This window comes from Leptinotarsa decemlineata, unplaced genomic scaffold (genome assembly GCF_025532065.1).
Source record: "Leptinotarsa decemlineata unplaced genomic scaffold, Ldec_3_MD MMD2_tig00026282_RagTag_RagTag, whole genome shotgun sequence".
NCBI lineage: Eukaryota > Metazoa > Arthropoda > Insecta > Coleoptera > Chrysomelidae > Leptinotarsa > Leptinotarsa decemlineata.
The window spans coordinates 12847095-12872657 of NW_027412668.1; the positions used below are offsets into that span (position 1 = coordinate 12847095).

Below are 25563 nucleotides of genomic sequence, written 5' to 3' on the forward strand. Positions count from 1 at the left end.
ACACAGTTGTCTTATTTATCAGACAGTCTAAAAATGACGCCTTTTTACATAAATTTTGTCCGATCTTGATATCTTATTCTGTTCAAAAGTTACTAAAGTGGGGGGACTATTTACATCCTAACTGTAAATGAAATTAACTACAACAATAACATATTCATTGAATATGTGGTAACACATACTGAACAGGGTTCGTTTCTATTTTATCGACGAAACATTTTTATCCAAATAATACTTTTAGCCATGTATTCAGAGCATGATTTCAGTAGGATTTGGCGTATCTTCAATTCGTCTGTTAACCTCACATTTGCCTTCAAACTAATCCTATATATTATTGATTGATATTCCATTTGCAGAATCACTCCAACAAGCTGTCGTTTGGCCAAGTTACCAACAACCGTCACCCGTCTTATTACCGTCATTATCGCAATTACCCCCTCCTCCCCTTCAGTTATTATCTTCAGCGTCATCTGACTATCTGTCAAGCAGTACGACCTTACATCAACATACACAAACGCACAGTACTAGATTGGTCGCGGTTACGACAGATACGAAGAGGAAGATGCCTATGCCCATTCCAGCGACTACTTTGATAAAAATTGAAACCGACGCTACCTTGGATCAAACGAAAACAATGCAGGCGGTTAGCACAGTCGCAAACAATACAGGAACCGTTTTCGCCGACCAGAGTATGACGCCGTTGGTGACCACCCACTTGATATACCAACATCCGCCGAATTTAATTTTATCACAGACTCCTACAGGAGAAGCTACTTCGTCAAGGTCACAAGCTACCTCGCCGGTGACTTGTCTCACTCCTCCTCCAGAGGCTCATATTCAAGAAGAGGAACCCTCCACTGTGCAAGACGCAAGCAATCAAACTGATACTCCGATATGTAGCGAAGATGACAACACCACGCATACACTTGCAGACGTCGCGGAAGAGTCTGGTATTAGGAACGACGAGATCGATAAACCGCAGGCGGATAATATCGTCGAATATTGTGATACAGCAGAGATTTTACCAGAGGCAGTTGAAGAACCTCTAAAAACTGTTGAAAAAGAGGCAGTTGTGGAAGAAGAAGCACCACAGGAAATGCTCGATCAAGTTCAGCCTGAAGTTGCTACAATGGAAGAAGAGAAAGGTGTACCTCCAGAACCTGATCTTAGCGGTTTAGAGCTTCTCTCTAATAGTATAGTGGAGTTTGAATCATGCAGAAACAGTATCGAAGCTCCAGAACCAGAAGAGACGTCACTCTTGATGGAAAATAATGTACCAAATGCCGCAAAAGGTGTCGCTGAAGACAGTGTACTGGTACTAAATCCTCCAAAAGATGATAGTCTAGGAGGTTTAGATTTACTTTGTGCGTTAGCAGAGCAACGGATAATGGAAGAGTGCGAAAAGCCCAAAACGGACAAAGAAAGATCAAAGGACCGTAAAAGAGAAAAAAGGAAATCGAAGAAACATTCCTCAGACGAACCCAAACGCAAGAAAATGAAAAGTGATAAGCACCGTTCCGAAGACAAAGAACATAGGAAGCGAAAGGATCGGCACTCCAGCGATTCGGATAAAGAAAAAAGGGTGTGCCAGTGCCAAACCGAAAACTACAGGACGTACAAAACACCCGAATCCGAGGAGGAAGTCAAGAAATTTATAGCGAGCAAAACCCAACGGATTTGCTGCAAAGGCGATTGGCCGTGCATGAACGCCTTGGAGTTGGACATGAGAATGAAATTAGCTGAACTCCAGAGACAATATCGAGAAAAGCAAAAGGAATTGAGCAAGTTGAAACCAAAAAGGCATTCGTCAGACTGTTCGAAGAAACGCTCTAGGAAAAAATCCACGCATTCATCCCATTCTGACAGAAGCTCGACGCCTCCTCCTCTATTGGATAAAATGGACGTACCTGTGAAACCAAATGGGGATATCTCTGAACTTCTGAAACCTCCAACTTTATGCGCGATGCCGAAAATCGAAGAGATCTGCAAGATGAGTCATTCAGATTCGGATGTATCTCCAGAGAAACACTCCTCGTCCAAGAAAAGAAAAGTGGGAAGGCCGAAGAAACTCTTGGCTTCTTCCGGAGAGCATGTTGCCACTGAAACAATAGTGGCCAAGAAACCCAAAAGTAGTTTCGTGGGTTATCTACTAGCAGCTAAGGAGAAGTTGAAATTACAAAACAAAACTTTTCCCGATGCAACTCCTCCGAGATATGTTGAGGAAACTATCAGGATCAAACACAAGAAGAATAAAAACAACAACCACATTATTGCCAGTGATATGAAATCCTCCAAGATGAGGCCCAAACTGAAAGCGGAGGCCACTTTAAAATCTTATGCTGACGATGAACATGTTGAATGGGAAACTCTAGCCGAAGATGACGAGGAAGAGAATTGCGAGAATCCAGTCGAAGAAACTATCGAACAAGAAGCTCAAGTTACCGAGTGCATGCTAAATTCTAATGAAAATGAAGAGATTCTTCCAGAAGATATCAAAATCGTTAACTCTAAAGTACCGACCACTGATGAAGTTGTGGAAGAAGTAAAACCAGAAGACACCCGGTGCACGCTGACAGCTGAGCTGTTGGAGATCGATAAACTGAGAGTACTTACTGCTATGGGGGGATTGTTCTATGCCGGACAGTTGAATGCTTTGGAGCCACCAGATATCTACAGTATTATCCTAGATGGAGAAAGAGGAAACCGACCACATATTATGTCTAGAGAAGAGATACTCAGGGATGCGGTAAGTTTATTTATTAACTTGTCTTTGCATATTAGAATCATTCACTCCACTTGTAGACCATTTGAATGTCTTGAGTGTTGTTCAAAGATTGTTGACCGTGGTCTACAGGTTTTCACGACGACGTTTTGCCTGCGACTGCAATAGACATTAGCAAAGATGATAAGGAAACAGACGAATTGCTACAGTTATCCTCACCACAGATATTACATTAACGATTTGAGATTTCGGTGCTATTTAGTCCCAATATTTATGCGAGGGTTACTACAGCACTTCGTCCATTGCGTTATCACATTTAATAATGTCTCTTGCAGTCCTAGACGAAACGTTAGGCAAAAAACCTGCAGACCACAGCTAACAAACCCAGAAAATATCTTAACACAATTTCGAAGTTCTCTATAAAGACTATTTCTGTAGAAATCCTTCCACTTTGTCGACTACCACCATCAATATACCAAGTGCCAATACGGAATATACAGGTTAATCAAAACCTTTCTTGCTGTAACTTTAACTCAAGTCCTCAATACAGAATATAATAAATTACAATGAGAGCTGGAAAATTTGCTTTGGGTTCCACAACCCTTGAACTGCTGTCCTCAAATGAATTTCAGGTATTTCTTTTCTTGATTTCAAGAAAAAAGTTTTCATAATCCCTTGATCTTCAAGTAAACTAATATAGTTTCGAATCCAGTAGTGACTTACTAAAAGGAAATTTTCGATATAAGACCAAGAACCTTCATTTTTAGAATGTATTATTCAATAATAACGGAAATCATCAATACGAAGGAAGAATTCACATTCGATAGTGTTAAATGGCAGTAATTTAAGAAGGAAAAATGGCAACTCATCTATCTAATGGCTTTCATCCTATACTAACTGAAATCCAACCAGTTTTTCGCTACTTCATATAGGGTGTTCCAACAGGGACTTCAGAACTTTGACAATTGATAACGGCCATCTTGTTGAAGCTACCTCTGTCAAACAATATTATCGAATTTGGAACGATACCAATCCATATGAGATCCAAAAGCGTCCAATGCATCCTGAAAAAGTTTGCGTGTTTGGTGTGGATTTTGTGCTGGCGGCGCCATTGGTCCATATTTCTTTGAGATCATGCCCGCAAATGGCCACCGAGATCGTGCAATTTGACCCCGTTAGACTCTTTCTTGTGGTGTTTTCTCAAGTCGCGAGTGTAAGCGAATAAGCTGCGAACCACAACGGTCCTCAAAGCCAACATGATCCGTGCCATCGGTCAAATTCAGCCTGATTTATGCGCCAGAGTCATGGAAAATTCGACGTTTCGTATGCGCTCCATTCGGAGAAACCGTGGAGGACATTTGAACGATATATTATTGCACACATATATATATATATATATATATATATATATATATATATATATATATATATATATATATATATATATATATATATATATATATATATATATATATATATATATATACCGGGTGTCCCACATTTTATGTGACAGGCAATATCTGGTTTGTTGAGGGAGATACACAAAAATGTTTCATACTAAAGTTTTAGGAGTTCATGAGAGCTATATTTTGATATAATTTTTAAATATACAGGGTGTTTGGTACACACCAAAATTCCATTTTTTAAAATAGAACGCCCTGTTATATCATTACATATTCAGATGCTACGTTAAATTCTGATATCATTTCATGTTTCATGTAACGACTATTATTTTTAAAATTATCTCATACAATTATTCTCTCTGCATCAGATCACATGAAAATTAGTCAAAATTTTGGGTGTTCGAAGTAATGGTTTCAATTTTGAGTTGTGGAATTCAGTCACGAATCATTTTGAATATGAAACAATTGCGAAATTGAAAGAGGTGTATTCGAAAACAAATCTTTAATTAATAACAATGTAAATAATATAACTTGATAAATCATTTCATAAGAATGGTAGGTACCTAGAAATAAGTCATAAAAATTGTTCAAAGTGATACCCATTAGATATTATACAGGCTTCGAAACGTCGAATCACTTCTCTCGTACAAGTCGCTTATAATATCAGGCGTAATATCACTGCACGCTAGTCGAATTTTCATTTTCAGATCATCCACATTCAAAGGGGGAGTAGTGAAAACAATATCTTTTAAATAACCCCATAGGAAAAAATCAAGCGGTGATAAATCTGGGGAACGAGCCGGCCACCGAATTGGACCCTTATTACCAATCCATCTATTCGGGTACGTTTTATCCAGATATTCAGTAACAACCTGTGAATTGTGAGGAGGAGCACCATCTTGTTGCCACCAAATTCCTTGTCGTTCTGCTATGGGAATATCTTCTATCAACTGGATCAAATCATTTTCTAGAAAATGTAAATATCGCAATCCATTGAGATTTTCATTGAAAAAGTAAGGTCCTATGATGCGGCCATTGAACAATCCACACCATACATTAATACCCCAAGTAGTTTGAAAATTACTTTCGCGGACCCAGTGGGGATTTTCTTGAGACCAATAGTGACTGTTATGTCGATTCACAACTCCATTATTGTGGAATCGCGATTCATCGCTCCACAAAATTTGACTGAATATGTTAGGACTTTCATGTAATATTACCTGAATACAAGCAATGAATTCAAGTCGTCGTTCAAAGTCCGTGGGTTTCAAACCTTGTACCAACTGAATTTTGATTGGGTGGTATTTATTTTCTTTCAGAATTCTCTGTACATTAGATTTACTCACACCGACTTCTTCTGCAAGAGTACGGATAGAAACATGTGGATAAATAATAATATAAGCCAACACATTGATCTCTAAATCTTCAGTTCTAACAGATCTCGTATGATGACGATGCTTTATAGTAGAAGGAAATGACCCAGTTCGCAATTTTTCTACAACTCTCGAAAAAGTCATTCGTGACGGAATGGGTCTGTCTGGAAAACGTTCTTGGTATAGACGTTGTGCTTGACGGCAGTTTTTCTGACATTCCCCAAAAATTAATAACATATCAATGCAATCACTTGGACTAAACGTGAAAGGCATACTGGAGTTTTCGCACAAAGAACACAGTTACTGTTTTGCAAAGAATCACTGAATCGAACTGACAAGTAGATACAATTCAACAACATTTGTTACTATGGCATCAACAAGCATAAGCTACTTGATGAAATTGTGCAATATAAAGCAATTCACCCTCAAGTTAGTCACATTCTCAAGAATTTCAATATTATATTCAACTGATATCGATATCGTATCGTAGAGGTGAGAATAATGGTTTGTATTCAGTAGTAGTCTAGTTCAATTTAATAAAAGATATAGACTGGATTAGTGTACGAGTAAATAAGTTTTTTTGAAACTTTATATGTAAGGAAAAGTGCAATAACTCAACAACGCCGTAACCGAATTTCAAAAACCAAACATGAAATGATATCAGAATTCAACGTAGCATCTGAATATGTAATGATATATAGGGCGTTCTATTTTAAAAAATGGAATTTTGGTCTGTAGCACCTACACCAAACACCCTGTATATTTTAAAATTATAATCAAAATATAGCTCTCATGAACTCCTAAAACTTTTGTATGAAACATTTTTGTGTATCTCCTTCAACAAACCAGATATTGCCTGTCACATAAAATGTGGGACACCCGGTATATTATAACTTGCAATGTACCTCGCTAATAACCCTCTGTGGTTGATGCGGTTCTTGCTTAAATAAAAAAAAAATCAGATTTTAAACAGATGATCCTTTGATTGATATTAGAATTACGTAACTTTTTTGTAATTCAAACGGCCTTCACATTTTGAGGATTATCGAGATGCTAACATTCTCCCATATAAAAATGTCATCCAGCATATAAGGTTCAGTACAATATTCTAGTTCATATCTAATTACTATGGCATTCCTAATCGTCCAGTCCTGTCCTGACTCCTGCTGGTCAGGCCGATCGAACAACAATAAAACGCGACCATCTTCCATCTGGTATTACATTCTCTAGAGATTTATTATGGCTTTCTTCATCGTTCAGTGATTCCGAGCTCTCTATAAAAGTTATAAACTGCTTGTCAAGCCGGAGTTCCCCTTGAAAAAAGCTAATAAAAGAAAATCGGTAAGATATAAGATCCGTTTGAGAGATAAGTATATTTCAAAGGCGGTATCGATAAAGGAAAAAAGTAGATCAGTTCTGAATGAAATTTAAAAGGTTGTCAAGGTGAAATAAAAAACAAAAGAAGGGTTATTAATGTACTTGTGAATATTTATGTCTGTAAATAACTTTTACGAAAATGCAGATGCGTACTTAGTATTTTCAATTCCAGACAGTAGTCATTGTTGCAATTTATTAAGTGATGCTGAGATTATTTCTATTGATATAAAAATAAATCGTAATGATAAAATGGTAATGGCTCATCAATAATGCTTTTCTGCCTTCGGTTGGTTATGAGTACCTACTGTCAAAATTTGCACGGTAAAACGGTCATGAAAATTACTAATACGTGATTTGATTTTATGCTTATATTTTTTTAACTTTACTTGTTATTCACTTGTTCACAATATCGTACTATTATTTCATGACATTGTCATATCTTTACATTGTTGAGCACCCAATAGAATTTTTAATCAATATCTATTCGATCCTTCTCTGCAACTCGCCACCACCTATTCAAACTTGTCCAAAGTTTGTTGGTCCAAAGCAGATTCATGAGATATCATGCTGTTATAATATTAATAACAATAATCTATTTCCCAAAAGACAAAATATTAAATTGGAATATCAGGATAGCAGCTAATGTAGAATATGTTTAAAAGTATGTTTAAAAAATCTTTCTCAACTCATTGCATTGTTCATTTCTCAAACATACAAAGCTTGTTATCCATGTCAGTGCATTATCTTTTACACCATAATGTATAGCCTCTTTATCAAAATATCATGATCCACACAGTCGAATGCCCTGCTGGGATCACAAAATATCCCAACAGGGCACTCTGTTGAAGAGGCGATGAGTCGTTTCCTGGTTGCACCACCCAGCCTTTTACAACAGTTGAAGAACTGAGAAGCCCTTGCTCTTGATGTAACAGGAAGGGCAAAAACTCGTATCACCTCCATTGGTAAAACCCATCCAGCAGGGGTGTTTTAATGTCCCCCGTTGCAGGGCTGGCTATTTAGTGTAAGAATGCTTTCATTATGAATGTCAAAGTCATCAATAATAATCCTCACCTGAGCCATAAACTGACAGGTCTGTCTGTATGTAGCCAGTCTGTAATCAGAATTCGGTTTGGGTCGAAAGTGTATTTCGGTAGTGGATTTGGCTCCTTCGGAATTGTGAGATGTAAATAGATTTAGCTCAAAAGTATCTCCAATGTTGCTGTGGTTGAGGTTTTCATTGCTCTCACCTAGGCAAATCCTAGCCCCCAGCTTGTCTTGGTCATTATGTTGAACGCCGTCGCTCGTTTCGTGTATGCATCGTCATAGTTCCGCCATCGCTCGGTCGTTGCCATTTTCATGCCTGCAGCCTCATAGCCTATACTTTTGTTTACTGTTTATTTCTGGGTGTTCATTTTTATATAATTCATTGAGACCCGAGGTTCTTTTAAAAATATCTTGTAGAGTTAGTTTAGTACTTCCACGAGTTCGTTCAACTTTGTCATACCTATTACCTTCTCTAAGTCTTAGTCTTTCGAAGGTTTTGTTGTATTCAGTTGAGATCTTTTGTATTGGTTCTATGTACTTGATATCTTATCTTGATTAGGTTTGAGTAAGGATAGCTGAACACTGTCATCGAAAGCAGGAAGGTCACCTCCCCACTATCCATGTTCCATCAGAGAGTTCTTAGATACCCTTTTTCTGGTCATTGGTTTGTAAGAGAGGATGCAGTTAATGGCCCGCTACCATTGTTTTTTCTTTGGGGGCACTTGAAAATTCGGCGTTCTTCAACATTTTCCTTAATATTATAAACGAATAATAGGTCCTTAACAATGTTGGAACAATATTTTAATGATCGAATAATACATTTTAAAATGAAGCAACAACTATGCAAAATACCTAATACCTATGTCTACACAAAACTAGAATATTTGTATTACTTTAATGCCCGTACTTTATTTGGAGCGTTTGGATATGATACATACACCAGAATAGAGACATTGTTTGTAATGTATTCATTGGAAAACAATTACATACCTGATAAACTGTATGTATACTATCGACTGAGTTGAGTACGCTCTACTATAAGCGTTATAGTTGTTATCAATTGCACGTTTTTTAATTTTTTGATTTTCATCATTTCATTTAAGATTGTCGAGGTAGCACCTAAAAGTACAGAAGACCTGCCGGTCGGTACAAGGCTATGTGCTTACTGGAGTCAGCAGTATCGATGCCTCTATCCAGGAAGCGTGGCCGAACCTGGCACTCCCAATCCTCAGCTCGATAGAAAGTTCGTGTCAGTGGAGTTTGATGATGGGGACAGTGGTAGGATAGCTATCGAAGACATCAGATTTTTACCATCCGATTATCCTATTATCGGTAAGTCTGTATTCAATATACATATTACATAATACAATTAGAAACGTTTGTTCAATATTTAATGCTCGCTGTCCGTTCGTTTATATAGACTGTATATTCTATGGAAGTGCAGAATTATACTCGCTTATGAAAGTTGTATGATTCGACGTTTTGGTTTTCAAGAAGGTACTCCATTGAGGCCCCAATCTGTCTTCTCCCCGGGTTTCATCACTGGTCTCCTGAAAGGTCTCAATTTGCCTACTCCCAAGCGTCGACTGTGGGTTCACAGTGACTGACTGACTAATGTATTTATTCAAATTTTTGGGGTTAGGGTTAGTGTTTACAAGGTATGTTTATGGTGGGACCCTGCTTTGGTTTATGCCTCTTCAGGGTAACAGTTATGTATCTTATAATCTATGTTAGTATTATGTTAGTTTTTCCTTTGTTTGTTCGTTTGGGTGTCCTGGTCCATAACGGTGGGTCGTTGTTTGGGGGGTGTTGGTTCGTGATGAGCCTGGGGTGGTATGGTCGATAGTTCATGATGTTCTTCAAGGTATTCTAGGGCGTGGATTTTTCGCTATCTGATAGCCAATGGATATTCTTTTAGGATGTTCTGGATCTGCTCCGGAGGGTCTTCCAGCAGCCCCAGGAGTCTGGCTGGGGGAAACGGGAGCTTTTTCCTTGGTATCCTTCTGGCGCCTCCGCGGGCCTCAATGGGGAAGTCAGGGTGGCGATGGCCGCGGTGTTGTGGCTACTCATGGTTCTCAATGCGTATCTGCTCTGGAGTTCCTGAAATCTCAGATTGATAGGTGTAATATAAATTTGGTTATATAGGTCTTGGGAGGGACATCTGAATGGAAGGTTGTGGATATTTCTTAGGATTCTTCTCTCGGTTCTTAGTATACGTAGGATTTGATTCTGGGAGAGGGTGCAGTAGAGCGCGGCTTTATGGTCCATGATAGGTATTATAAAGGTTTTGTAGGTGTGTAAGAGAGTCTTACTGTTACATCTGCCGAGTTTGCCTCTCAGCGCTTTTAGGAGATTCACTCTTTTCCTGACTCTATCCAGGGTTTCTCTGAGGTCGGTCTCCCATTTGAGGGTCCTCGTGAAAGTGACCCCCAGGTGGGTCCACAGGCTCTGGTCTGGTATTTATATCTCTGAACGAGTGGAGGGGCGGATCAGCAGTAGGAGCAAGGTTGGTATTGGTAGTGGGAAGTGTTGTGAAATGTAGGCAGATTGAGAGTAGATAGATTGAGGCTCTTGCAGAGACCAGTGACGAGAGCTGGGAAGTAGGCAGATTGACACCCCAGCGTCAAGTCACAAAACCCTCGAAGCGTGTCTCTACCTGAGGAATAGGCAGATTGAGAGGAAGCATTTAAGTAACAAGTTAGGTTACAGGTTATATTTTGTTCAATATGGTTCAGATACGGCTGGTTTGAATATTACTGGAGTTTTTTACCAACACCAAGCCGTTATTTTAACACCTCGACACGTGTTTCGATCACCAAGTGATCATCTGGTGATCATTTGGTGATCAAAACACGCGTCGAGGTGTTGAAATAACGGTTTGGTGTTGGGGAAAAACTCCAGTAATATTCATTACTACACTAAAGGTTCCAAACAGTGCATAGTTGGTTTCATTAAAAATTCTGATATTAATAACACATTAGACAATCATCATTCTTCAAAGGATACAATATTTGAATTTGGTCTCAAGACATTAGTTTTCCTTTGGCAATAAGTGGCTGACAACTGCTGGTTATTATAACCTCTAGTGGTCTTTTCCCTAACAGAAACCTTCTTTGAGGCTACAATGAATTTTCCTCTGAGCATGTGAGTGTGTGTGTGTCAATTAAAATCTCCCTTTTGACATTTTGTTTGTCTCATTTTTTTCTCTGATTTCCTTCTGAATGACTTTTGCAGACCAAAATTGCTAAATGATCTGAGTGCCATGTTTTAACTTTGGGGTTTTTTCATGCTAACTAGTCCAACTCCTATTGACAATGCCCTGTTTTTCATTTCCTCAAAATTTTCATCTTTGGCACTTTGCACTATAAACAATTTCAGTCTTCATTAAACTTTGTCTTTAGTATGAGATGTGCACAGATTCAAATTTGCAATGTTGAAATTACATCACTGACTAGTTCATTTCAAGTCATAAGATTAGTTTTTGCCTTTTGCATAGTTGATCAATTTCTTCTCAGTTGCAATATGGTGGAATTATCGAGAGCCTATCATTATAAGTATTTGAAACATCATGCCAGACTTTCTCAAATATGAGACGCTCGTAAAATATCACCATTTGACGAGATGAGAAAATGTTTCATTTGTATTGCATCAAAATAATCCCTTCTTAGATAAAAATATATTAACCACTATTGGACATCAAAATGTATCCAAACTAATACAGTTAGGAATGTGTTCGAATCCTCAACAAAAGTTTGAATCTTACCTGGTTATGAAATGAAAACAAATCAAACATTTTTGGTTGGTTGATGATTTTTGGGGCGAACAATTACTTTATATTTTGATTAACATTTTATATTGTTTTTCAGAATATGACCCAAACCCACTTCTCAGTCTGTGTAAGAGACGGAGAAGGGCTTCAACCAGCGTATCAACTGAGGAAAAAAGTATTTCAAAGCTGAACCAACATATAACTATATCTTTACCTCAACCAGAGTCTCAAGTCAGCTTAAAAGGTGCTGAAGATCAGAAGGAACTAAACAATACTGGCGACAGATACAAGGAGAAGAAACGTTTGAAGAAGAAGAAACGAGAAAAACTTCGACAGAAACTCATGCACCAAGATAAAAAGAAAAAGAAGAAGCATAAATGTAATGATGAAACGTGCAAACATCGTAAACATCACAAGAAGCATAGGAAGCATAAGAAACATCACGATAAAATCAAATCTCTTGAGAGAGAACTGAATGTGATAGAAGAAAAAGATGAGAGCGTAGATTTACAGGAGGAATGCGGAGAAGAAATTGATATGATGGATATTTCGTCCGAAGTGAATGAAGTGGAAAACATTGAAGAATATCCAAATGATATTGCGAATCCTGAAGATGAAGTGACAATGGACGATATCATTGAAGCTAACTCACAGGTACTATACTAAATGATATACTTTAAATTGATTGATGAGTTTGTAGAATTTCATACAGTAAATTATTAGTAGAAAGCTAACCTACTTTTTTTTCAAGAAATCCAAGAAGATACGGGATCGACAGGAATCTTGTGAGAGTAGAAGTAAAATGACCGCTTTCCTTCCTGCGAGACAGCTGTGGGGATGGTCCGGTAAGGGATACAAACGTCAGAGAGCAAAAGGCAGATCCAAGAAATCGTTTTATAAGTCCATCCAACGCGGGAAAGAGATAATAACTGTATGTATTTTTGTCATTTATCTTCCGGATTTTCGGATTCCCTCCTCAAATGTAATAAAATTTGTTTTTCAGACCACTCATGTCTGAATGTTCAGTTAGGTCGTCCAACTTGACTCAGATAATAATAGAAGACACTATATTACTTTTATTTATTTATGAGTATTTTTATAAGAAATGTGCGAGATTGTATGACCCTAAATCATTTGCTTTTTCTGTAAATCATTCAATTTCTTTGAGAATTCAAATACAGACTGACCAACTGCAAAATATTAGGTTTTTCAATTGCAAATCATGCAATAACACTTTTATGAAAATCAATGATTCACTTCTTTCAGAGAAGGAGAAGAAACAATTCATCAATTTCTAGAGGTCTACAATAAATCCGTAACTTTCTTTTTTTTTGAAAAATCAGTGAAATTTTCAGTGTATATAACAAATTTTATTACACATTCGAATTCAAATGATCTGGCTTGATTGGAGTTATTGAAGGTGTCAAAAAGGTAAGCTGTTCTTCTGGAGCATACATAGCCAGCCGTACCGTATTCATTGAATTTTTAAAAATATTCACATCTCTATACCATCCCACAAATATGTTTCTATGAAGATGATTTTTGGTCATGAAAAATGGATTTCATTTGATATTTTGCAGTGGCCCAAAATTATTTTGGAGTTTCTTTCATGTTATATAGTTTTCATAAGATGAATAAATTGCATTTCTTTGTTCTAAGTGGCTCTTGATAAGTAACTTCTTTTGTGAATTTTATCAGTTCGGATTTCCATTGTCTAATATCCCGAAGACAATTGTGGATACTAACAATCGAAATGTTGTGTCCTATTTATTGCTTAATTTTCATTTTATTGTAATTTCATTTCAGGATTTTTGCTTAATATAATCGTTAGTTTCAGCTATTCACTTTAATTTTCAATTTTATTTTTTCTTTTAGGGATTTCAAAATATTATCATACTAGACAATGGAAGTCCGAACTAATGAGATTCACGATGAAACATTGTCAACCACCTTCATACAAACTTCTTTTGTATTTACAAATTTCACGAAAACTTTCCTACCATAAATATGAATGAATACTCTGATGATACAAATTTCGTTTCAATTGTAAAAAAATTAGAAATTCACAGTGGGATTTTCTTAAAAAAATATATTCTTTTATATATAAGTAAAATATTACTGGGCAATATACAACAGATCCATAAGAAAGTGTTAGTGAAATTGAATTATTCACCCAGCTTTATTCAACCAGATATAATCTTCACTTCGCATTGAAAAGGGAATGTGCTTTGTGATATGATAGAAATTAATTGAGTTATTATAGAATTCAACTGTTTAATGTATAATAAAGTTAAGTATGATTTTCACAATTTTATGTATTGCATGTGTAGTCTCGAGAGAAGCTCTTATTATTCCTTTTCTTGTTCATTCATGTTTTGTTCTGCTTTGAATGTTGTTCCCAGAAAATTTACAAGATTCAAGTTATTTGTAATTTACATGAAAAATGTTTGATTTTCTCTTTTTTCAATGATATTTTCAAAACTGAAATTTGCTCTTCACTTTTTAGTTAATTCAATGGGTATTGATTTAATAAATACTTCTTTTTTTGTTACACCTTTCAAAAATAATCGTAATTTCAATAAATATCAGAATCTCCACAGAATTAGAAGAAAGAAATCTAGAAGTGTGTTATGGCTACCGAGTAATCTCCATCTGTATAGATTTCTGATAATGTGGAAAATCAAACTATTCAACTCATTACTGCTCTATAAAAATATTTTTCGAATTTATTAGTTTTGAGTTAACTTTTGTCTTTCAATTTTTGTGTTGTTTCAAAAGTTTCGACCGTTTTAATGTCATGTGTTTTTGTAGCTCCATATCTCAATATATATTTATTCTATATTCGTGTTACAATGGTGGTACAATGGTGATTTTTTTACTCTATACATTGATGCGTTAATTTTTCTCGGACAATTTTTTTCCACGAATTCAAATTGAATCAAAGCGCTGCCGAAACAGCCCGAAAAATTAACCAAGTGTTTGGCAATGATAGTGTTATTGAGCACACTTTTTTTGATGTTGGTTTGCGAAATTTCGTTTCGGAGATTTTAGCGTCGAAGATGGTCCAGAACAACTATCACAAACGGTGCATGGGATGGCGGAAGAACAGGGCGTCATCTCTCATGCGGTTTTCAATTGTTTAAAATGTATTGAAAAGGTCAGAAAGCTCAAAAAGTGGATGCCCAACGTCCGACAAAAATTGTCACGTTTCGAAATCTGTTCTTCTTTGCTTTTAAGCAACCAAAACGATTTTTGTTTGTATCTCTCACCAATTGACTACCATCTTTCCAAGCACTTCGATAACTTTCTCATCGGTAGAACATTCGCCAATCAGGATCAGGTGGAAACGGCTTTTGTCGACTTCATCTAATCCCTAGTACGCACTTATTATGCTGACGGAAACAATCGGCTTATGTTACGTTGGCAAATGTGCACTGATTCAAATGCCGCGCATTTTGTTTGAATTGAATATATACTGGTATAATATAGTTTAGAGTAGACTGATAAAAACGGACAAAACTTTTCAAACAATCTAATATTTACTTCATTTTCAATTATATTTTCAGCAGAGCAGTGTTTATTATGTTTTTCACGTTACTAAAATTCCATAATAGTAGGCAATGAATTCTTAGAAATATTATTGCATTGAAACGAAAACATTGTTGTCGGGTTTTGATATTATATATTTTATCATATAATTATATTAGTATAATTAGTATAATTTTCGTACGCCACTGCAAGAGACAGATTAAAGCAAAAAGGTCACAGGCATTCCTGAGAATTTAGTGTCTATTATTTTGTAATTATATTATATCAACATCAGATTAACGTTTCCCTATGGTAGGTATCATGTTCAAAAATTTCAGTAGGTTATTTCACTGGGAAATGCATGGAAACATGTCATGAACGTACAATCTCCTCATAAAACTGTTGATATAACAAATGCCATTTTCGAAGTTCTTGGTATAATTAAATTCAACACAATATACTTCAATTTTTAGCAGTTTTGAAACTGAAATTTGATTCAAACCACACAACGGAACTATGTTTGTTACAAGAAAATTGAAAATATTTCTTGGAAATCACAAATGCACATTGAACTTTTTGAATTTTCATCTTCATAACATGCATCTTCACTTCATTTATCATAATTAGCGATTACTCTAATATATTTAAACAAAATGTTTTCTAGTGTCTTCTACCGAAATAACTGTTCTTATTAAAAATGCATGAGTTATTTTCACACTTTCTAATTGATTTGAACATATCGTCCTTGAAAATTACTAGATATGTCAATACTTTTTCGGTGATCCAGAAGATCTTGAAATATCAAGAAGATAAAAACCTCAAATAATGAAGTGATTCTCTACACTGAGTGTATTTCAGATTATTTATTGTTACGTTTTTTATTTCTCAGTAAATTTCATAGCTTGATCATTAAAACAATTATTTAGTAAAATTGTTTTTGAATAATGGCAGTTGACTAGTATTATTCTTTATTCTTCATTTTTGATGAATATTCAAGATATTGATAGTCAGTAAATAAATATTTCAGTCACAAAAAAGGAAATGAAATTACGTTTGCTTTCTTCTCAAATTCAGTGAGTAACATTGGCACTGTTTCGTATTCTTTCATTATCATCATCATCAATTTTATATATGTAAAATCTGTTCAAAAAAATCAATCTCAATCTTTCAAATAATTGAACGCAAACACAAGAATCATACTGTTTTGTTTTCAATTTCTATCAACCGAATATTTGTGAGGCATTACTTCATCTTTGATGGTTTAATTTGGAATTGTGGAAACACTTAGGGTGGGCCAAAAAAATTGATAATTTTATTCCACTTTATACTCTGAAAAATAGCTTGTAAGACACCTCAAAAAATTCTCTCCAAGTATGAGTTCTTAATTTTAATTGGAATGACATCCGCCTGTCAGTTTTTTATTTTTTCCTTATTATTTGAAAGAAAAATTCTTAACTCGGTATTTACTATTTGAAAAAAATATTTCGTCTCATTAATTCATATTCTACATATTGTACAAAAATGTTCTCCTATAACTTTTTGTAAACCTCACCGTTCAAAAATTATTAATGGTTGCCGTTTGATTATTTTCAGTCAGATTTCTTTTCTCTTATGGTTTTCATGATTAGTGGATTAAATTAATCATTTGAAAGATAATCATCGTCAAACTTCAATGCACATTAATTTTAACAATTTTTGATTAATTCGAACAATTAATTCGAATTATGAGTTTCGAGGAAATTCATACAAATTGAGTTTCTGTCGTGAAAGTAAGTAACTACCATAGAATTTCTCTCTTCGAAAATTTATTTGAAAATTATTTTTATATTTTCATAAATTTTATCTATATTAATTAGAAATCTCGATAGTGTTGTTAATTATTTTTATGGCGTTTGTTCAAAGCATATTTAAAAACTTTTTACCATAAAATATACATAATATTTGTTGTTCGTGGAGATTTTTGTTTTGAATCCCATTGCTTCTTTTGTTTTTCTTGTGAAACTAACGTTTTCTATTCCCAATTCATCTTTAGTATCTAATTCAATTTGAAATTCTTCGAAATATCAATCAAAAACTGTTAAAATTAATGTGAATTGAAGTTTGATGATGAATATCTTTTGAAGGGTTGATTTAATCGACTAATCATAAGGAACCATTTTTGTAGAGAAGGGAATTTCATATGAAACCATGAGGGAGGCATATCATAATAAATTTTTGTTAAGGAGTTATAAAATTTATAAGAAATCTCCTTAAAAATCAAACTTCAACCTTCAATAACTTTTGAATGGTGAGGTTTACAAAAAAATTGTAGGAGACCTTTTTTGTAGAAAGTTCAATTTCCTATGGATATATTAGATGAAATATTTTTTCAAATAATACTTGGGGAGAATTGTTTCGAGGTGTCTACCAACCAATTTTTCAGAGTATTGAGTGAAAAAAAATCCGGTTTTTTTTATTCCACCCTAGGAAACACTTATCTGGTATGTTCAAATACTTTCATTCATTCCATTTCGAGTATTTTTCATGAAAAAACATTTTAATAGGTTGGAGACTCAGCGGTGTTTTTATCCACTGGCAGACCTGACCGGCCTTATATAGGTAGGATCGAAGCTATGTGGGAGCTTTGTGGAACCATGGTTGTCAAAGTCAAATGGTTTTACCATCCTGAAGAAACAGTGGGATGTCCACAAAATCTGCAATATCCTGTAAGTTAACTTTTTTCAGATAATTCATTGAAATATTTGACGCATGAAATACTGGTTTAGTAGAAAAGTCAAAACAAAATATTTGAGAGATGTTGCATTCTGAAAAAAAAAGTTGTGAAACATTATAAGGAATCAAAGAATACGTTTGATGTGATTTCTTGAAGTTGGATAAATACAGCAACAAATTTGATTGAGAAAATTCTTTCATTCTGTCAAGAATATATACCTATATTTAATGAATATCTGTAAGTTAGTTAGATTCTGTAATTTCTACACACCAACGATTATGTTTCCTTACTTACTGCTTATAATCCATAAGTTATAACTTATGATGCACTGTTTGGAACATTTGGTGTAATAATGAATATTACTGGAGTTCTATCCCAACACCAAACCTTTATTTTTAACACCAGGAAGATTGAACTGTTTAATCTCCCTCTTGAAGATGATCACTTGGTGATTGAAACACGTGTCGAGGTGTTAAAAATAACGATTTGGTGTTTGGGTAGAATCAGTAGTATTCATTAGTTATGAAGTTATCAAATGAATATCACTGGGGTTTTTTCCCCAACACCAAATCGTTATTTTTAACACCTCGACACTGTTTCGATCACCAAGTGATCATCTTCAGGAGGAAGAATAAACAGTTTAATCCAACACCAAATCGTTATTTTTAACACCTCGACACGTTTCGATCACCAGGTGTTCATCTTCAAGAGGAAGATTAAACTGTTTGATCTTCCTCTTAAAGATGATCATTTGTTGATCGAAACATGTGTCGAGGTGTTAAAAATAACGATTTTGTGTTGGGAAAAAACTACAGTAATATTCATTACTTCACTAAAGGTTCCAAACAGTGCATCACAAGTTATCAAATGTTTATCTTTAAGCTCTTTATTTAAACAGGTGTATGCATAAGTTTTCACTTATCACAAATATGAGCAAAAAAGTTGTGTCAAATTCTAAGCATACGTATAATTCTTGATTTTAATGTTGTGAATGAATGAGACAAGTTCCACTATTTATAATAACATAGTCAATCAACAAATCTTTGAAGAGATCTCTACAGTATAAGAATGAGAGGTAATAGTTAGGCTTGGTTTGAAAAGTATTTAAAAAATAGACAGTATGGATACATAGGGGACAATAAGAGTATTTCTTGTGCTGTTCCACAGGTTTCTATTTTAGAATCTGTATTGTTTCTGACATACATATAGGATCATTAAAATTATATGCGAATGTTATGACTTTCTTCTATTTTTGTGATAGTGAAACAGAAATTAGAAACGACATCGAAAGAGATATGAATATTTTTTGTTCTTGGTTTGCGACTCATAAACGAGAAAACCCCTTTTGTGTATATATCCCAAATAAACATTTTTCAAACAAAACAATTAGTTATATGTATGACCATCAGTTCCGTCACACCTCCATATGACTGAGAGGAATGATATTTGAACAGGCTAACCCAATAATCATTGAAGGTTATCGGGATATACATCCAGTGTGGTCCAATGACTAATGGACGAGTCCATAGCAAAATATAGTGATAAAACAAAATTTCTTTGTCTAATGGTCGAATAATACAGTTTCTCAACTTATTGACGCTCTTTACCTACATATTGTGTCAGTATGTTTAAATTCAATGTTTAAGAAACATAAATATTCATCTTTAGTTTATTCTAAATTGCATTCAGCGTGCACAACAATATTAAAACCATTTATATATTTATAGTTTGGAAGTATGCACCTTTCTGCAGTCTGTTATAAAGAATAAAAAATATTCCATAATAAAATAAATAGAATATAGAAATGTATATGATCATCAAACAAGACAGCTCAATAATTTGTTAACTAAAAAATCTCAAATCTGCATTTTCTAGAAAATCTATACTTTGCAAAGGATTAATTGCCTATAATGAATTATCAAAAGGCATAAAAAAATTACAACAAAGAAAAATTCAAAATGGCATTGAAGAAATAATGGCCATTATCTATAATCAAATCAGGCAAATTTATTATATGTGTTTAAAACAGACTTTGTTAAGCAATCTATTTCAAATTATGGAATAAATACATGCAAGTACTTACTAAAAAACAATATTTTCCAATGGAGATAGATGAATTAAAAATTTCTCTAAAAAAGTTCACGCTGGATAGCTATAGCAAGTATCACAATTTACAACCATTAATTACTTTTTGTAAGTAGAAAATTTTTCACCGTTATTCCACACTTTAACGTAATTTGTTTCTCGATATAAACTCAGGATGTTTCTTGTGAATGATAAAGTTATTAATTTTTTTTCCAGGGGGCGCTGTTCGAATCTCCTCACGTGGACGAAAACGACGTTCAGACGATCGCTCACAAATGTGAAGTCTTACCTTTGAAAGAGTATACGGAACGTTTGGGTGATGACCCTCAAAGGTATGCCACCATCTACGATAACAATGACATCTACTACCTCGCTGGATATTACGATCCGACAACTCACGCTATCAAAATAGAACCTGGCATACCCTTTACCAGAACCAATTAATATCAACAACAGCAATAAAACTACTTCAATGATAGTGATTTTCGGTGCTAAATGATTATTCAGACTTTTTGAAACTGTATGTTAAGTTTTCGTTGTGTCTTCACAACACTTTTTTTATTCGCTGTGACAATTTGTTAGTATTTCTTATTATTTATTTAGTTGTTTGATACAATTGCTTCATCATTGCAATAAGGAACACAGTACAATTTATACACAGTCTTTAATTGTTGGATGTTAGATTCAGGTATCGCAACATTTCTGGAATTATTTTTTATTTGTTAGTGCGTATTGTGTATTTGCGTAGTGCTACCACTCTTTCTTGCTGACAATAGTGAATGAATTCACTGTAATTGAAATAAAACCTTAAAAACTTTAGAAAATAGATGGAGATTTTTAAGATTTTTAATCAATAAAATTCAAATAAATGAAAGCTGAAAATATAAAAAAAAAGATGACATTGTTTATCAAAAAATGTATCTCTATCAATTTTATCGACAAACCCAAGTCACAATAAATGAAATGGAAGTTAGATTAAATAAATAGTAATCTAATAAAATTGGATAGTGGAGTACATCTTCTCTAGTTTTGTTTAAACGTATTATTCAGGAAAAGTAGGAGATATTAAAATTCGACTCCTCATTCAGTGAGTTGAAATCAGAGGTACAGAATAAAGTATTGGAATTCAGAAATACCGGAACAAATCAATAAATATCAAAGTTGCTGCTACAGAGTAGAAAACATAACTGGAAAAAGATCTAAAAGGTTTTTTTGCAGAGGTCTCTAAGAAGAAATTAGACTGAAATCTGAAGAGGATATTGAAAACTGCCAGTCAGAATCAAATTTCATACGTTGAATTTGAAAATTCTTGAGAAACAGTAAAATTTGTTTTGATTCATATTAAGAAAAGAAAATTATGTTATTTTGTTGAAAATATTATTCACTCCTGATTAAAGCTATGAGTGAAGTGTGGTAGTTGTTCCATTATGTACCACTGAAATTTCAAGTTTGTGTTCAGTTTTTTTTTTAATAATTCATCACTAATGAAAGAGTAGTAGCGAAACGATATCACCAGCTTGAAGAATTCTGATTTGCGGTATCAAAATGGTTTATACATTAAAAACAATACATAAATATCACAAATGAACTCATATTTTAAGAGTACTTAAAGTTTCTGGTTGAAATTTTGAAGAAAAAAATTATGTTAGTTCACACTACTATTCGTAAATCATAACCTGACTGAAGTGAAAACAAATTAATCAAGATTGAGACAGAATATCCAGAGAGGAGATGAAAAGAGAAATGGATGGTCAGTAGTCAATGATTCAATTACGCAGTCTAAAATAAAACAATACCTCTTTTATATAAGACATGTTCATAGTTTTTAAAACTCACCTAAAATAAAACACCAAGTCAAATTTACACTTATACAAAGTGTAAGTGATACAATTCAAAGGGACAATTTCATAACTAACAGGATTGCTGAGATTTTATCTACAATTAGTACTTGACACGATGAAACTCTTCAAAATAGTTCTAAGAGAGCAAAAATAAAGAATGGGAACAAACAAAAAACTCAAACGTACTTCTCGAACGCTACATGCTCGACAAAATATTTCATTTAATCAAGTACAAGTTAAGGCAAATAGTTGAACCCTGTTCAATGTTTTGGGTTGTTGGTATTGTGAAGTATGTGGTAATTGTGACTGGACTGCAGAATGTGAAAATGAATAATGATCTCCTCAATTTGGAAAAGGGAAATTCTGCCTCAAGAGATACAATACATAAGTAAATTCATCTTATACATGAATATTTGAAATAAAATGTGAACTACATTTGAAATAAAAGCCAGTGATAAGTTGCACATATATAATTTCATTAGCTTGGCACTATGTAGCTTTTAAAAGTATTTGTAAGTTATAACCATTATTTTACCTGGAGAAGAATTTGTAGATTTCAAAAGTATTTTATATATTATGTATGTCTGTGAAATTTTCTATCAGTCTACTATAGTGAGCAAAACTCTGTAAATACTACATACATTTAGAGATTATAGAGTATATATTTTAGTATGGGACTAATAGCAGGTCATAAACGTCTCAACCAATTCCAAGGGATACAAAATTCAATTGAATACAATCAATTCTAAGAACTTTTGGACTGTTGTAAGGGTGCCTAGTTTTGTATTTTTCGACTAAATGACTGATTGCTATTGGTCTTCTCATTTGTATTGGAGTCACAAAAGCTTTTAATAAACAAACAAAAAATGATTTATTGAATTCGTAACTCGGGAGATTCACTTCGAATTAGTGTCAACCAGTATTCGAAAGCTTTTGTGCAATTTTATGTGTATAAAAGTCCTGAATATGTGCAATGTTGTCCAACATAAGTAGAAAAAATAGTTTATAGAGATGCTTAAGAGCTTTTCATATTGTAACAGTAATTAAATCTCCAAAGATGTATTATCACTCGAATTAAAAGTATAATTCTTCCAGAGTAACGTTTAATATACATTACAAATTACGCTTATCAAAAATCAACTTAGTGTTTAGGTCCGTAGAGATTTCTACAGCAACGTTTGTTTTACTCATTCTGATTGTTTTTACAATGTAACATTCTCCTGGGAGCAGCTCATTTCAAGGTAATCAAGTATGATTTTCTCGATATTTGATGACTTGTAACAGGAAAACATTTCTCGTTGAATGTCACGTCCCATATTTTATACTGTTGAAAAGTATATGTAAATAAACGATTATGATTCTTTATAAGAATAAGCTTATCCTAATTACATTATATTCCAAGAACAGACATTTTTATTCTTATGTTGATATAACGTTCTTATTTTAGTAAAGGTTCAAGTTGGTTCAGGAAACCAACTAGTTCCGAAACAGTATTTTGCAGACTATTCATCTATCAGCTCGTTTGAGGAAGAAACAAATTGTATACTTATTTTAAAACAAATGCTATTTATTTCAATAAGCCTAAGTTTGTAAAATAAACGTTAAAAATATTAGAATAAAACCTATTTTATTACTAATGCATTTTATATGTATAAAACTTTATTTTTGACATTATTCCTTGGGTGTTTCATGGTGCTACTTTGAAACGACTCGTTTCAATATAGATTCTCGAGGAATGGAATTGTAAATAGTTATACATAGTATTGTAAATATCGCTTGATCTGAAATATTGAATATACTTTTGAAAAGACTAACAGTTTTTCATTTCCCTACCCTGAATCAATAAACCTAATGCCGAAATATTAAAGCACAAAAAAAACTAGTTACGGTTGATCGGAATATGGAATTTCATAACTCAAAACAATCCACAGCTGAAAATGAATAAAATGATGAAACTGAAAAATGACACTATATACTCAACTTCTGAGAGTTGTCATTCGTATGGGGGCGACAGCTGATTAACGGAAAAACAGATTTTAAACAGATTTTTTTAAACAGTGACACATAGAATAATACCTTTCAAATAGGTATCAGGCGGTTTCGTATAATGGTGTTACATCAGATTTTCAACCTGTTGTGCACGGTGTTCCAACAAGGTTCAATACTTGGGCCCCTGCTCTTTGTTATTTATGTTAATGACGTATGTAATTTCATGTCTGCCTATAAGTCCATTCTCTATGCAGATGACAAAACTTTAATAATCAATCATCATCTAACATTCCACAAGTAATGGAAGAAGCCAACACTTGGTTTCTTGCAAATAAATTGAAGTTGAATAGTGACAAAACTCAAAATCGAGTTCACCACTGTAGGTTCAGCTAACAAAAGTATAAAATTACTTGGCATTACTCTCGACAGTACTTTATCTTGGCCTCAACATACAGATCTTCTCGCAAATAAACTATCTAGTGCAATATATATCCTTCTTCAACTGTAAAACATCACAAGCGGTGAGATTCTAAAAATGACATACTTTGCATTATTCCACTCACACGTCTCTCTTGGTTCGATGAGAATTTTCAAACTACAGAAAAGACTGTAAGAGTATTGGTAAGTGCAGGTTTCCGGGAGCACTGTAGACCATTATTCAAAAAATTACGTATCATGCCGTTGCCAACATTATATATCTATCAGGCGCTACTGGAAATCAGAAAAAATGCTCAGTTGCTAGAGAAAGTCTGACATACACCAACACTTCACGAGAAATGCGGACAAGGTAATAATAATAATAATAATAATAATATTTATTTATCCTTTGAGACGTTAACAACGTATAGGACATGTCAGTACAACACGTTAAAATAGAAAATAAACATACATTAAGATAAAATATCTCAGTAGTTTTAAAGTATAAAATGTATAAAATATAAAGAAAAAAAAAAGATTAGTCAAAATTGGATGTATAATAAAATAATAAAATCTGGATGAAAGTCTGGACCGCAATCAGCTAAAGACGTCTAAAAGGAATTCACTGACACTGTAATAAGCCTTAGACAGGAGCAAATTTTTAACTTCTCTTTTAAATGACATCAAACTCATGGTTTTAAAGTGATCAGGTAGGTGATTGAATAATTTTATTCCCATATATTTGGGTGACTGTTCAAATTTAGAGGATCTGTGTCTAGGAATACTTAACAATTTTCCATTTCTCCGTGGATGTATAATAATAATAAGCATTTAAATATGTAAATACAAGGGAATGGCAGGATTTGATATGATATGAAGTGCTGTTTGCACGATTCTCTCCATGGGATATCAAATAATTTTCTGATAATTTTTTTTTGGGAAATAAAAACCCTATCTTTGTTGGTGGCATATCCCCAAAGAACCACATTGTAGCTTAAATGGCTGTAGACCAAGCTATAATATACGTCCAGCAAGGCATGCAAGGGCATAAAATGTTTTATTCTGGAGAGAGCATAGTACGCTTGGTTAACTTTTTTACAAGTGACTGTAATGCCGTTATAGTTTGACCAGATCAAAAATGAATGCTATTGATTACAATCTTTTCAATTCTACCAAATAACTTTGAAGAGCTTAGTATCACCAAATTCAAAAGAGCCATCAATGAAATGCTACTCAACCAATGTTTTTACTCAGTCTCGGAATACTACGATCATTTTAGGACAGTTCACGTCAGCTATGTCTACT

At 34.1% G+C, this 25563-nt stretch overlaps 1 protein-coding gene across 3 annotated transcripts in view; it reads left to right on the plus strand.

Annotated features, from left to right (window-relative positions):
- wge (BAH domain and coiled-coil containing protein winged eye) overlaps window positions 1–23666 on the plus strand; it is a 277971-nt gene extending 254305 nt beyond the window's left edge. For all 3 annotated transcript variants that reach the window (XM_074179834.1, XM_074179832.1, XM_074179833.1), the window contains 6 exons: window positions 354–2743; window positions 9020–9248; window positions 11783–12339; window positions 12437–12616; window positions 17757–17918; window positions 20228–23666. In XM_074179834.1, the coding sequence (XP_074035935.1) occupies window positions 354–2743; window positions 9020–9248; window positions 11783–12339; window positions 12437–12616; window positions 17757–17918; window positions 20228–20455 (3746 nt within the window). In that variant the 3' untranslated portion in view covers window positions 20456–23666. The remainder of the gene's footprint in view (window positions 1–353; window positions 2744–9019; window positions 9249–11782; window positions 12340–12436; window positions 12617–17756; window positions 17919–20227) is intronic.
- Window positions 23667–25563: the final 1897 nt, after the last annotated feature.